Source organism: Panthera pardus, unplaced genomic scaffold (assembly GCF_024362965.1).
Source record: "Panthera pardus isolate Hobbes unplaced genomic scaffold, ASM2436296v1 HiC_scaffold_2, whole genome shotgun sequence".
Lineage (NCBI taxonomy): Eukaryota > Metazoa > Chordata > Mammalia > Carnivora > Felidae > Panthera > Panthera pardus.
Genome location: NW_026526765.1, coordinates 43,406,684 through 43,421,583, shown reverse-complemented (window position 1 = coordinate 43,421,583; position 14,900 = coordinate 43,406,684). Strand labels below are relative to the sequence as shown.

General features: G+C 49.6%; 1 protein-coding gene across 2 annotated transcripts in view; it reads left to right on the top strand.

Annotated features, from left to right (window-relative positions):
• Nucleotides 1–14,517, top strand: part of ANXA6 (annexin A6) — a 49,235-nt gene extending 34,718 nt beyond the window's left edge. Inside the window, exons 19-26 of one of the 2 annotated variants that reach the window (XM_019464459.2) lie at nt 257–336; nt 1,118–1,171; nt 7,146–7,163; nt 7,926–8,019; nt 9,143–9,238; nt 10,620–10,678; nt 12,023–12,145; nt 14,093–14,517. In XM_019464459.2, coding sequence (XP_019320004.1) covers nt 257–336; nt 1,118–1,171; nt 7,146–7,163; nt 7,926–8,019; nt 9,143–9,238; nt 10,620–10,678; nt 12,023–12,145; nt 14,093–14,152 — 584 coding nt within the window. In that variant the 3' untranslated portion in view covers nt 14,153–14,517. The remainder of the gene's footprint in view (nt 1–256; nt 337–1,117; nt 1,172–7,145; nt 7,164–7,925; nt 8,020–9,142; nt 9,239–10,619; nt 10,679–12,022; nt 12,146–14,092) is intronic. The other variant, XM_019464461.2, reaches the window with a different exon arrangement.
• Nucleotides 14,518–14,900: the final 383 nt, after the last annotated feature.

The following is a 14,900-nucleotide window of genomic DNA, read 5'->3' as shown; positions in this document are numbered from 1 at the left end:
AGGGAAGACAGGGAGGCTATAAAGCAGGAGAGGCAGGATTCCCAGAGTCCTCAGCTGGGACAGGGGGAGGGAGGCGATGGACTGGAGGCATCAGTGTCGCGATCCACAATTCCATGGCTGGATGCTCCCAAGAACCAACCACAAACTCCTTCATCCCCACCACTCCTGCCAATGCGCTCTGGCTCAAGTCTGAGGTTCTAGAAGCAGCCCCCCATCCTTGCCCAGTAGCTGCCCACACACCCTCTCTCTGTCTCAGACTATCACAAGTCCCTTGAGGATGCTTTGAGCTCAGATACGTCTGGACACTTCAAGAGGATCCTCGTCTCTCTGGCCACGGTGAGTGAGTTCACGCCCCCCCCCCCCCCCGGGGGCCTGGGACGATGGCAGGGAGCTAGGAGCCCAGTCCTGATGAAGAAAGGGTGTCTTCCCCACCCACGTGCCTTCTCAGTCCCACTGCTGAGACCATGACTGTCTCATGTAAGGCCTTCTCCCACTGTTCACTTTCTTTTTTTTTTTTTAAGTTTATTTATTTAGAGAGAGAGAGCACACAAGCAGAAGAGGGGCAGAGAGAGAGGGAGAGAGAGAATCCCAGGTAGGCTCTGCACTGTTAGTTCAGAGGCTGACGTGTGGCTTGATCCCATGAACTTTGAGATCATGACCTGAGCCGCCAAGAGCCAGACACTTAAACTGATTGAGCCACCCGGGAACCCCTCACTGTTCAGTTTTCAAAGCTGGCTTGGTGCCACCTTCTCCCAGCAGGCCCTCCCCAGTGACCCTCAGCCCAGCTTTTTGGGCCCCCAGCTCATAGGGCAGCCACGTGGGTGACCTCCATATGACCCACAAGCTTCCTTCACCATCGCCTGACTTCCTGCAACCCGGTCGCCAGGCCCCGACACACAGCACTGCAAGCTCATTATGTCCGAGTCGCCCTGAGCTAAGTACCTTCAGATTTAACATTCACAACAGCCTCGCTCTGAGGGCAGGATTATTGCCCCCATGTGAAAGCTGAGAGAAAGGGTTCGGAGAGCCAGAGTAGCTGAGCCAACATCCTGTGGCTGCTGAGGGGTAAAGAGGGTGGATGTGTGGGGACTGATCTTTCTCGCTGGTCCTGCTGCAGGGGAACCGTGAGGAGGGAGGAGAAGACCGGGACCAGGCCCGGGAAGATGCCCAGGTGAGAACCCCCCCAAGCGGCTGTAGCTGACATCCGTCCGTGCCAGGCCTTGGCTGTCTGGGAGTGGGGAAGGCCCCTGCCAGGGACATGGCTGACATTGGTGGATACTTAGACTCATGGATCCCTTGCACCTCTCTACCCCTTAGAAGCAAGACTTTGAGTGTTTTCACAACTTCCAGAAAGATTCTCACGACTGTGGTGCTGGTCCTACTGGCATTTCCTGGGTGAAGAGTAGACTGAGAGCCCTCAGACCTTCAGAGCTGGGAGGGACTTATAGATCATCCGGGTCAAACTCCTCATGTTACAGTGGGAAAATGGAGGCCCAGGGAGGATGAATAACTTCTGAAAGTCACACAGCAAATCAATGGCCCAGGTAGAATTGACCCAGAGGGAGCAGGTCCAGAACTTGCTGGGAAGGGGCCCTGAGTGCTAATGGTCTCGAGTTTATTATTTATGAAATGGAACCAAGATTGAAGGAAGTGTCCTGGAAAAACCTAGAAAATGAGTTCATCCGGGGCTGGGATCTTTGTCCTGCTCACTGATGTATCCAAAGTGTCACATGGTCAGAACTCAGTAAATATTTAATATTAAATGAATAATGGAGTCAAGGGTTCTCTTAGGTCTCTTAGCTGCTCTGCTTCTGTCCTGCTCCTTAGGCTGGGGCGCGTGAGGTCTGGAGACTGGACAACCCCAAATCCATCATCCCTGAGAGTCCTTATGGTTGGGCAGTCCCTCCTGAGGCCGTGTGCACTGTCCCCACTCACCTGTGCCTTGCTCCCAGTACCCTCTGGCCTGACCCAGGTCCAGGCGTTGGGCACAGACACCACAGACTGGGATCTGGCCCCGCTTCCTTTACAGTTGGTGGGTTGAAAAGAACCCTGATGGATTGGGGATGGAGGCACCAGCTCCGACACCTGCTCCGCCAACAGCAGAGTGGGGAGTGTTATACCAGCATCTGAGCTGCGAGAATCCTTAGCTATAACCCAATGGTTACGAAACTATAAAATGCATACCAATACAAAGCATGATGCTAAGACTGTTTTATACTTGATCATATTCCCTTTTTTATGGGAGGAAAATGAAGCTCCTATCCAAGGGTTTGGTTTCTAAGTGGCTGTGGTGTGACTTGAATCCAGGCCTGCCTGACTCCAAAGTTTATGCTAATACAGGACCCAGTATGGCAATTTCCCTGCAGCTTCCAGACCAGGTGGCTGCTGCTTTCCAGTTGTGTGGCCCCTGGTTTGGGATGCAGGTGTCAGAAGCTGCAGGGCTCCGTTTAAATGTGGTTTTCCAGCTACATGTGGGCATATTTATGGGGGCTAGCCTGGGAACCCAGCCCCTGGGGCGGCCTGTTGAGGCCACATTTCGTTCACTTATTCAATATACGTGTATTAAGTACTACTACGAACAGTCTCATTGTGCCCTTGAGGGTATTTGAACGTGGCTTCCTCCTTAGAGCTCACCCCAAATCCATCCTCCGCCCTGAAATTCATCCTCTAGGGAATGAGTCCACCTGGGGCCTACCTATGGGGCTGTGCTTCCAGTTATGGCCAGCAGGGGACAGTGGTGGGCCACGCTGGCTAACACTGCAAGGACGAAGGGGTGAGAGAGAACCTGGGCGGAAACACGGAGGCCTGCCCAACTCAGCTGCCCGTCCAGATTCACAGATGCTAGACCCTGATTAGTCTTCATGTGGGCTCATTTTCTTCGAGCCAGAATACTTGGTTTCAAAAGTAATACATATTCCTCTGTAGAGCCTCTAGAAAATAGAGACGAGCCAAAATAAAGAAAGAAATCCATAACCTACTAGTAATAGCCATTGCTTGTATTTTGGAATATATCACTTTAGTTATCTTTTTATGTGTATATAAAAATGCATTCCTGATGTATAACAGTTAAAAATTAATATTCTGTGAGCACTGTTCCTATTTTTAAAAATTGACATCCCTTCATGGCCATGTACTATTCCATTTAAGGAGCTACCAAACTTTCTTTAACCAACCCTCTTCCTGGTCACCAATTCTTCCATCATATGCAGGAATGTTTTCCTTAAATAGGTTTCTAGAGGAAAAATGGGAAAGCCAGAGGAAAATGTCTACAAAAATTGAAGGCATTTGGTCTGTAGAGGGGCACCTGGGTGGCTCAGTCAGTTGAGCGTCTGACTCTTGGTTTTGGCTCAGGTCATGATCTCACAGTTCATGAGATCGAGCCCTGCATCAGGCTCTGTGCTGACAGCACAGAACCTGCTTGGGATTCTCTCTGTCCCTCTTTCTCTGCCTCTTCCCCGCTCATGCCCTTTCTTTCTTTCTTTCTTTCTTTCTTTCTTTCTTTCTTTCTTTCTTTCTTTCTTTCTCTCTCTCTCTCTCTCACTCAAAAGAAACATTTAAAAACAACAAAAACAAAAATTGAAGGCATTTGGTCTGCAGAGCCAGGTTCCTCCTAGAAAGATAATGCATATCAGTACTTGGCACTGTTTGTTTTATACCTTCTCCTTCCCACACTCTACCCTGGGTGTCCAGCACACCCCCAAGCTCTCGGAAGTCCGGGTCTGTTATTACAGTGTGTGTGTGTGTGTGCAGTGTTCACCTGTTGCCCCATAGGGATTGCCGATAGCCTCCTTTCCATCCTCCCCATGTTCCAGTTTGAGCAACAAATAATATAGGCAATCTGATTACTGGAGACTCAGAGTGAAGAATTGGTGCCAGTTTGGGATACCTCAATCCCCAGGCTATTATTTGTTAATATAACAGTTTTATTGAAATATAATTCGTATACCATACTATTGACCCACTTAAAGCCTATGCTTCAATGACTTTTAGCATCTTCACAGATTGAATGCAACCATCACCACCATCAATTTTAGGACATTTCATCACCCCCCAAAGAAACTCTGTACATGTTGTACTTATTTCTGATTTCCTCCCAACCCTCCAGCCCTGAGTCACCACTAACTTACTTTCTGTTTCTATAGATTCACCCATTCTACACGTTTCATATAAATGGTGCCATACAATATGTGGCCCTTTGTGACTGGTGTCTTTCACTTAGTATGTTCAGTGTTCATCCACGTTTATCATATATCAGTACTTTATTCCTTCCCACTGCCAAATAATGTTTCATTGTATGTATATATCACCTTTTTTTAAGTTTATGTATTCATTTTGAGACAGGGAGAGAAAAAGAGCACATGTTTGGGGGGGGAAGGATGGGGGGGAGAGAGAAAGAGAGAATCCCAAGCAGGCTCCAAGTTGCACAGACCCTGATCTCGAGAACTGAGAAGATCATGACCTGACCCGAAATCCAGAGTCAGACGCTTAACTAACTAAGCCATCTAGGCACCCCATCTTTTTTTTTTTTTAATCCATTCATCAGCTAACTGACATTTGGGTTATTTCCACTTTGGGGCTATTCAGAATAATGCTGCTTGCTATAAACACATGTATGTGTTTGCTTTAGAAAATTTTTTTAATGTGTATTTATTTTTGAGAGACAGAGACAGAGCACGAGTGGGGGAGGGGCAGAGAGAAGGGAGACACAGAATCACAAGAGGCTCCAGGCCCTGAGTTGTCAGCCCAGAGCCCGACGCAAGGCTCGAACTCATGAATCATGAGATCATGACCTGAGCTGAAGTTGGGCACTTAACCAACTGAGCCACCCAGATGCCCCACATGTATACATGTTTGTGTATGCACATATTTTCATGTCTCTTAGGTACATAGGAGTGGAATTGCTGGGTCCTATGATACCTGTGTTTAACTTTTGGAGGAACTTCCCAGATTGATTTTTGCCCAAAGTAGCTAGGCTAATAAGGAAAAGCCTTTGTGTCAAATGTTTGGAAAATTATTTCAGCATCCCACTGAATTTTTCGTATTACACATATTACTGTCTTAAAGATGCTTTGAAAAAACAAGTATGTCTGGGGTCCTCTGGCTCAAATAAATGAAAAATGACACGTCAGATTCTTTTTAAAAGAATGCTAGCATTTTTAGCACCACTTTTTAAAAATTGTGGTGAGAGGCACATAACACATAATAAAACATGACACATAGTAAAAGTTGCCATCTCAACCATTTTTAAGTATACAGTTCAGTGACGTCAAGGACATCCACGGTGTTGTGCAACCATCACCACCAGCCCTCTCCAGAACTCTTTTCATCTTGTAAAACTGAAACTGTGTGCTCATTAAACAGTAACTGCCCATCCCCCCTCCCCCTGCCCCGGCAACCACCAGCATACCCTCTGTCCCTGTGAATCGCACTACGCTGGGGACCGCGTGCAATTGCAATCAAACAGCATTTCCCTGTTTGTAACTGGCTTATGTCACTGTATGTAATGTCCTCATGTTTCAACCAAGTTTTTAATATAAAAAGGGGTGAATAAAAGCCAAAAGGATCCCATAATCCCAGTAGCCCCAACAACACCTATCTGACATTAAAAGAAAGCATAAAAAGAACGTATTTGCACATTGAGAAGATGTGAACATAAAATCTCCGGAAAAATAAAATGCACAAGCTTTCCCAGCCCTTCTCTTCAAAGGTAACCACTGTCCATCTTGACTTGTGCCTCTAGCTTGGCTTACCACCAAATACGTAAGTGTGACTGTGCATTTACCTTTCCTTAGCTAAACTTTTTTTTTTTTTTTTTCTAAAGATTGGCTTTCCAGGCCTTTTTTTTCCCCTAAGTTTATTTGCTTATTTTGAGAGAGACAGAGAGAGAGCACAAGTGGAAGAGAAGCAGAGAGGGAGAGGGAGGGAGAGGATCCCAAGCACGTTCCTCGTTGTCAGTGCAGAGGCCAATGTGGGGCTCGATCCCACAAACTGAGATCACAACCTGAGCCGAAACCAAGAGTCGGACATCTAACCACCTGAACCATCCAGGCACCCCCCCACCCCAAGCCTTTTCTTAGCTAGATAAAAGGAACATTGTTATACACATATGCTATCCTTAATTTTTTTGCTTAATTTAAAGGGAAACTCTCCTTATCAGTCTACTGTGCTGATGAGAGTTTCCCTTTAAATAATATTCTTTTTAATAGTGGCATGGATTTCCATTATTGGGTAGCCATAGTGTGCTTATCAAATCATCGGGCTATTAGCAGTCTCCAGTTTTTCTCTGTCACAAAGTTATGCTGCAGTGAACACCCTTGTATTATATCTTGAATGGCTTTGGCCAATCTATTGATAAAGGCACACTCCTAGCCACATAACCACTTGATCAAATGGCAGGTGCATTTAAAATTCTGAAAGACGTTGCCCATTTATATGCCGGAAAGAGTGAAGGCTATTGTGAAGTTTATAAAGAGGATGGTTTTGGTTTGCCCAATAGAAAAAAGTGGTCGGCAGAGTTTCAGGGAAACAGGCAAGGGCAAAACCCAGTCTAGGGAATACAGGGCTGGCTGTATTTTGTTCCCAGGCACTCCAGGGCGCTGCTGCTTGCCTAACAAGATAGTGCCCTAATGACTCAGCATAGCACAGTGATTAAAAGTCACCCTTGTAAAATGACTGGACAGCTGGCATCGTCCCATCTGATTTTGGCTTTGTGCCCTTCTCCCACAAGTCCCCTCCCTTCCTGACCTCAGCTTTCCTGTCTCTCCTGCTGTAACTTGAGGGGGTGAAATGACAGGTCTCAGACCCCCTTGTGGTAAAGGGTGTGGGGAATTCAGCACTTCTCTTGCTCTAACTTCTGGGCGGCTCTGTGGAGACAGGCGTGCTGAGGGCTGGAGTTGCCCTAGGTGGCTGGGGGTGCCAGGTAGAGTGCCCCGTTCTGTGTCTGCCCCAACCCCTCAGGTGAATACTTCAGAGTTAACTCCCAGGCCTCTCCCCCTTGTGGGCTCTGGCCCAAAGATCAGGGAAAGGTGTTTTCCCTCCGCCCTGCCCCTGCCCCCAGGGCCCCAGAGCCCCTGAGCCACCCTCTCCCAGCCTCCTCTGACTCAAGCCTTCCCTCTTTCCCTCCTCTCTCTCCTCCCTGCTCTCAGGTGGCTGCTGAGATCTTGGTGAGTGTCCTGTTCTTCGCGGGGATTTTCATGGCTTCTCTGAGCGAAGGCTGAGTGACTGTGCCTCTGGAAGGGCCAAGCGGCCAGTCAGGCAGTGGTTGGGGCTGCCCCCAGGTTCTCTCTCCCCGCTTCAGGGCCTCTTAAGAACCCCACTGGGTAAAAAATGGGCCAGGCAAGTGTTTCCCACATTTCAGCCGCTCACCTGCCACATGATTTGTGCCACACGCCATCAGCCGTGGGTAGTTTTCTTTAAAGGGGCCCTTTTGAAATCTGAAATGAACTCTTAAAGGGAAATTTAATGTCAATATAAATGGAACTAGTGGCTGGCTGGAAGACTATTGTAGAAGCATGTATATGTGGTGTGTCAAAATACATGTGTCCGTTTACCGCACTTGGCTAAACACTGGCTAGGCTGTTTTCTTTGCACATGGACAGACCCACTTTCCCAGAGGGGCTTTCAGAAGGGCTTAAGGACAGAAGAACTCTGAGTCCCCGTGCCCGGTACCTATTTGCCCTCCCCTGGGTCCCAGTCTCGAGGTCCTGAGGCCAGAGTGGAAATGCCTGGTGCTAAGCCCCTCTGTGTCAGTCCAGAGGGTTCCTGGGAACTGGCGGTGGGGAAGGTGGAGGCTGACGAAGGAAGAAGGGGCCAACGTCAGACTCCTTAGGTAGTTGCCCTCAGCCTAGGCAAAGACATGAAAGTGAATAACCAAGGCCTTCCGGTGTCTTCCCTCCCAACTCCTTGCCCCCACCTGGTCTCTGCAGGAAATAGCAGACACACCCAGTGGAGACAAAACTTCCCTGGAGACACGTTTCATGACGATCCTGTGCACACGTAGCTATCAGCATCTCCGGAGAGGTGAGGTCTCAGTCCCTTCCCTTCCCAATGTAGCAGGAAGCTCCCCAGATCTGATGGGAGCCTCCCCGTTCTCTCTGACAAGAGGAGCCGGTTGCCCACTCCTTACCCCAGAATATTGTAGCTGGTGCCGAGTCGAGTCCTGGCTCTACCGCTAACATTCAGCCCCAGACCAACCCCCTTCACCTCCTTAGGGAAGCAGGTGGGATGCCTGAGATAAGGGATGGCAGGTGGCTTCCGCCTCCAAGGCCACTTCAGTAGATTCGTAGTGGCTGCCTAGAATATTGTGTTGAAGATTCGAAGGTTCAGTGTCATGAACCTTTGCTGATGTCTGCTGGGAACAAGGCAATGAGGGGCGCTAATGGCACAAGGACCGCCTGCACCTCTTTGAGCCCCAGGCTGTCACATGCACAGGGCACACCAGTACATGGTGGCCCTGACATTAGGTGCTCAATGAAGCGCCCTGTCCACTAAGACATTTTTCTTTTAACGTGCATTTGCCTGGCACTCAAGGTGCTCTAGCTTAGTGGCTAAAAGAATGGACTTGGGAGCCAGATTGCCTCCATATGAATCTCCCACTTACCAGCTGTGTGACCTTGGGCGAGGTAGTGAATATCTGTGCCTTAACTCCCTCATCTATAAGTTGGGATTTTACACGGTTACACGATTGTTGTCAGGATACGAAAAATATAATGCGTGAAAAGCCCTTTGGGCGATGCCTGGCACATAGTAACTTCCTCAGGGTCATCATGATGATTACTTACATTAATCTCTATCCCAACTTGACACAGGAGGAAAGGGAGGCCTAGAAGGGGGAAGGGGAATTACCCAAGGTCATTCAGTGAGCTCAGGGCAGAGCCTTTGCTAGGACCCAAGCTCCTTTTGCTACCCCAGCCTGGGTAGAACTGGTCTCAGGCTCTGGAGCTGTGTCTGACGTGACACAGATTTGGCTCTGAGCCCAAGGAGGCTCAGTGAGTCCTGCCCAGTGAGTGCATTTAGGCCTGGGCTGTGGCCATACCTGCTGCCCCTTCCCCCTTTCCTGGGGCATGGCCTGGGGGGAAGAGGAAGGGTGATCTCTCCCCTCCCTCTGAACTGAAGTTCACCCACCCTCTTCTCTTGGGGCCAGTCTTCCAGGAGTTTGTCAAGATGACCAACTACGACGTGGAGCACACCATCAAGAAGGAGATGTCAGGGGATGTCAGGGACGTGTTTGTGGCCATTGGTAACTAATGGGGACCAAAGGAAGGGGATGGACGTCCTGGGGAGGCTCTGGGGACACTGGGAACGTGGCCAGATTCCCTGGACAAGTGTGGCCGTGGCAACTTCCTAAGCTACTATTACTGGAAAATAACCCCTGCTGCTGCGGGGGTCCTGCCAGTGTGTGGTTGGTGGGGTAGCGTGAGGACTTGTTCCAGGCTGCAGGGCAGGATGACGGAACAGCTTTCCCTGGGGAGGTAATGGGGGGCGGGGGGAGGCATGGCAACATCGGGTAGGGGCACAGTGTCCTGCAAGACTAGGGTGTGCACGCTATACATGAGGAGTTGGGAAGGTTAGTGTACAATGCGATCTTTCCCATGGGTTCCTGAGCCAGTGCATGGCCACATCTTGGGTGACCATGCCCTTGGGGTATGCAACTCCAGCCCCTTGCCCCCTGCCCTCCTCCCAGAGATACCTTTATATCCAGAATCGTTCTGGCTTTCTGGCACTAGGGTCTGATTCCCTCTCCCTGAGCTGCCTGAGACACCCTCGTGTGGGCTCTGGGGCCTTGAAATCCAGCAGCTGCTGAGGGCTGGAGACCCCCTGGGCCTTGAGAAAGGGCAGGGACCGGCAGAGTCAGGCAGACGTTATCTGGGGTGGTGACGGGTGGGGGGCAGGGGCTGCCAGTGAGGCTAGAGCGTGTAGGCTCTGGGGCAAGAGTCAGCCCCTGGGATTCACATGGTGCCTTCAGTTAGGCCAACAGACACCCATTCTCTGGCATAATATTCCTCCAAATCAGTAGTTCTCAAACAGTGGGCTGCACCAGAGTAGGGAGGCCAACCATTCTGATTTGCACTAAAACCCCAAATGTCCTGGGCAAAGTGGGTTACCTCCCTTCAGAGTGGCATTCTCAGCCCATCTGGGGAGGGCCGTGAGAATTTGCATTTCCACCAAGTTCCGAGATGCTGCTGCTGTAGCTGTCCAGGAACCATCCTTTGAGAACTGCCGCTCAAAATATTTCTTGAATCTGAGCCTGTAGGGTGGAGCCTAGAACCCAAGTTTTCAACAAGCTCTCCAGTGATTCTGATGCACTTAGAAGTTGGAGTCCCCGTGCCTTGGGCTTCTGAGGGTTTCTTCCCTTTGTGTCCTCCACTCACCTTGGTTAGCTGCAGGCACCTCAGCAGGATTGAGCTGCACCCCAGTGAGAGCCAGGTCTAGGATGAGCGGGAGGAGGGGCTTCGGGAAGGGGGAGGGAAGGTGTCAGGCCCTGAGGACAAGCCCAGGGTTGGCAATGCCCTGCAGGCCCAGGCTGGGGGGAGAGGAGGTGGGCGGATACAGCCGGGGCCCTTAGTCTGGGCACGCCACCTCTGACCAAGTTTCCTGCATCTCTCTCCTCTTCCTACCAGTTCAAAGTGTCAAGAACAAGCCTCTCTTCTTTGCCGACAAACTGTACAAATCCATGAAGGTAAACTTGCATGTTTGTTCCTTTCCCTTCCTGCCCTTGTACTCACCCGCAAACATGGGTGTGTGCAGTTCCCCGGGTCAGGACTCATGGCAACTGTGTCCACCCACTTGGTATTTACCAGCATCTGCCTCATGTCTGGCTCCACGATAGTAGCTTTCAAGTAGGGGTGATTTTTGTCCCCAGGGGAACATTTGGCAATGTTCAGACGCAACCTGGGGAGTGTTGCTGTCCTCTGATGGGATGGGAGCGGGGACGCCGCTCAGTAGCCTGTAATGCACAGGACAGATCCCGCAACGGAGAATGACACGGCCCCAAAGGCCAAGGTTGAGAAACTTGCTCTGGGGACACAGGGCTGAGTGGGGCTCAATCTCTGCCCTCTTAGAACTCACCTTCCAGTAGGTGACACAGTGTCACCTCCTATGACGAAGGATCACAAAAGTAGCAAGTGCTGGGCTCTGGGACTAGCTCCGGCTTCCCGAAAACCCCGGCCACTCTGGCTACCTTCTCAGCCCAGTAAATGGACTGCCCTTGGCTGCTCACAGAGCCTGGGCACACTGTGGGAATGAGCCTGAGACCCCTCTCGGCCTACAGTCCCCAAACATCATGGCCATTTATTGAGCGCTCACCACGTCCAGCTTTGACCCCCAAGTTGGTGTTCCTGAGCTGCGTGGGGGCCGAAGTGGGCTGTGGCTGCCCACACATCCATGTCATGTGCCTGCTGCACGGGCCCCCTGTTAATTTCCCAGGGCTCCTTTATCAAATCACCACAAATTGACAACAGAGATTTTATTTTTTTGTGGTTCAAGAGGCCAGCAGTGAAAAATGAGGGTGTTAGGTTCCTTCTAGATGCTCTGAGGGGAAAACTCTCCCATGCGTCTCTCCTAGTACCTGGTGGTTGCCAGGAATCCTGGTGTTTCCTGGCTTCTGGATGCCTCCGTCAGACTCTGCCTTATCTTCACATGGCCTTCTCTGTGTGTACGTCCATGTGTCCTCTCTTACAAGGACTCGAGCTGTTGGATCTAGGGCCCGCCCTAATCCAATATGACCTCAACTCATTATATGTGCAAAGACCCTATTTCCAAATTAGGTCACGTTGTGAGATTCCAGGTGGATCTGAATTTGGGGGGCATACTATTCAGTTCATACAGGTTGGTTTTGCCTGTCTGGCCAGTCCCAGGCACAAGGGAAGCAGGGTCAGGACTACTTGTGGAAGACAGAGGCAGGATACCCCACCCTGGTTTGGAGGGAAAAGAGAGACAGGCAGACAGACACCCATGAGCTCTTGTCTGACCTGACCCTATTTCTTCTCCTGCCCTGTGTCTCCTTCTCACCTGGCTCCACCAGGGTGCTGGCACAGATGAGAAGACCCTCACCAGGATCATGATCTCCCGGAGTGAGATCGACCTGCTCAACATCCGGCGGGAGTTCATCGAGAAATACGACAAGTCTCTCCACCAAGCGATTGAAGTAAGGGGGAGGGGTTAGAGGTCAGTGGGGCAGGGGGCGTGAGTGTCAGATCCCTGACCATGAGATTACAAGTCCTTTCTCTTCCCATAGTCTTTTCTCAAGGAGTTCTCAGTCAGGACATTGATAAATGAAAGACCTACTTCATTGTGTATACCAAAATAAATTCCAGATGGCTCAAAGGTTTATAAGGAAGATTTCCAGATAAAACAGCCTATTTTGTTTTTTGAAGATGACTTTATTGAAATATTATTTATAGACCATAAAGTGCACCTGTTTTAAATGTTTATTTATTTTTGAGAGAGAGAGAGAGAGAGATCGTGAGCAGGGGAGACATAGAGAGAGAGCGGGACAGAGGATCCAAAGCAGGCTCTGTGCCGGCAGCAGAAAGCCCACTGCGGGGCTCCAACTCACAGACTGTAAGATTGTGACCTGAGCCAAAGTTAGACTCTCAACCAATGGAGCCACCTAGGTGACCCAATATTTTTTTTAGCAAACTTAATGAGTTGTGCACCATTGCCACAATCCAGTTTTAGAACATTTCCATCACCCCACTAAGATCCCTTGTACCTCCTTACTTATTCCCACCCCTGCCCGCCAAGCGACTTTGTGTCTCTATAGATTTGCCTTTCTGGCTATTTCATAGAAATAGAACCATGTGATGTGAGATCTTTTGTATCTGACTTCTTTCACTTACAGAGCCCATTTTTTTGGCTTCGAGGTTGGCCAAGATCTTAAAGTTTGATACTGGGCTTGGCCGACAAGACTGGGAAATGCTTCACACAGACTTGGTGGGGAGGATGTACATTGTTAGCACATCTTTAAAGAGTAGTCTGGCAGTTTTCAAAATGTTAAATGCGTACACTTTGGACTTGCTGCTTCTGTATGTGGGAATTGATCCTATAGACCTAGCTACACATGTTCCCAAAGATGTGTAAGAGAATATTTATGTAGCAAAATATTGGAAGTCCTCTGTACAGAGCTGGTTAAAGAAAGTATGGTACACCTATACGATAGAACACGATACAACCATGAAAAAGCTTGAGGAGGCTCTATCTGCTGATTTCGGATCTCCTCTAAGCCAAAAAAAGTATGCCCAGAATAGTGTGAGTGCTATGTGTACATTTGTGTAGAAAAGGGACATTCTACACATATACATATTAGTATATGCTCAGATTGTTGCTGGGAACCCGCACAAGACAACGGTAATCGTAGCTCTCTCTTGATTTGGGGAAAGAGAAGTCAGGAATGGGAGATTTTTATTGTATCATCTTTCCTTTGACTTACATCGTTATTTATAATGATGATTTTTTAAAATGATGATGATTTGATATAATGATGAGTTTACCAAAAAAAGAGGAAAAAAAGCATATATCATAAAAATAAAAATGACAGGAGCCACTCTAAAAAGAGGGAGAGTCTGGCCTCCCACAGTTCTGCTGGAGGCCAGATATTATGTGTCAAAAACACAATGACATTCACATAAATTCCTGCAAGGGCCTGGTACTCAGTAAGTGCTCCACAGTGTCTGTTCAAATAAGGAATCTCATTTGCGCATGTGTTAATGGCTGTGGGAGGAGGAAGGGAAGAACAGAGGGCAGGAACACTTCACAGAAGAAGGGGCATCAGGGGCCAGGCAGGATTTGGGAGTGGTGCAGAGGGCATGTTGGACACAGGAGTGGTAGGCATTAAAGTAGGAAGATGAACCTAGATGCTCCCAGAAGTGGGGGAGGGGGGTGAAGCCACCAAGCTTCATGGGGGTCAGACCACAAAAGGCCTTGAGGCCAGGCTGAGAGCTTGGACATTTTCCTGAGGGTAGTGGGGAGCCACAGAAGGGACATGGTCACATTTGTGTGTTTGGGAGACATTAGGCTGACAACAGCTGGGAGGAAGGGGCATTGAGGCCATCAGGATTGTTTTAACTCATTGCTCTTCCTCTGCTCCTGCCAGGGTGACACCTCTGGAGACTTCCTGAAGGCCCTGCTGGCTATCTGTGGAGGCGAGGACTAGGGCGACCAGCTTTGGCTGGCACCTGTGCCGAGAAATGGTCAGCAGCACCAGCCGCCATGACTGAGCCTAACTGCTCCAGCTCCAGAGACTAAGGAAGGGACAGGGGTGGGGGGAGGGGGTCAGGGGTGGGCTTTTGTCTTCAGCTGGGGTTTAGGAAAGGCTCCCACTCCCACAGGCCACTAAAGGCCCAGCACGGTCACTTCTGCTCACATGTGAGCAACTGAAGAGCCGTAGCCACAAATCCCGTCCACCTCCACTCCCCATCGTCCTCTTCAGCCCTTCCCAGCTTCCATCCCTTACGGCAGCCCTTGCCCTGCTTTGGGCTTTGTCAAATCCAAAAACATACTGAGCCTCTGTCTGTGAAATGAGTGAAGCGTGTGCTTTGAATGGCAGCGTGTGGTGGCAGGTGCCGATTAAGTGTCCTGGGGGAGAGAAGGGTCGGGTCAATGCCTTCCAGCCAATTGCCAGTCCCCCCACTGTTTCACCACTTGCCCCCATCCAGAGAGATGGAACCGGGAGTCTAGCTACCTGGGTTCAAATTTGCATCTGCCACATGTATGCGTTCTAGCTTCAGGCCAACCTCTGTCCCTGCCTGAGTCTCTACTCTCTTATCTACAAAGTAGGAGAGTTGGATGAAAGGATGTTGGCTTTCTCTAACATTGACAGTGTAAGATGTGCCCCCAAATCATTCCCTTTCCACTTTCCTCTCTAACTAGAAACACACATATAGACACATAAACATATTTCC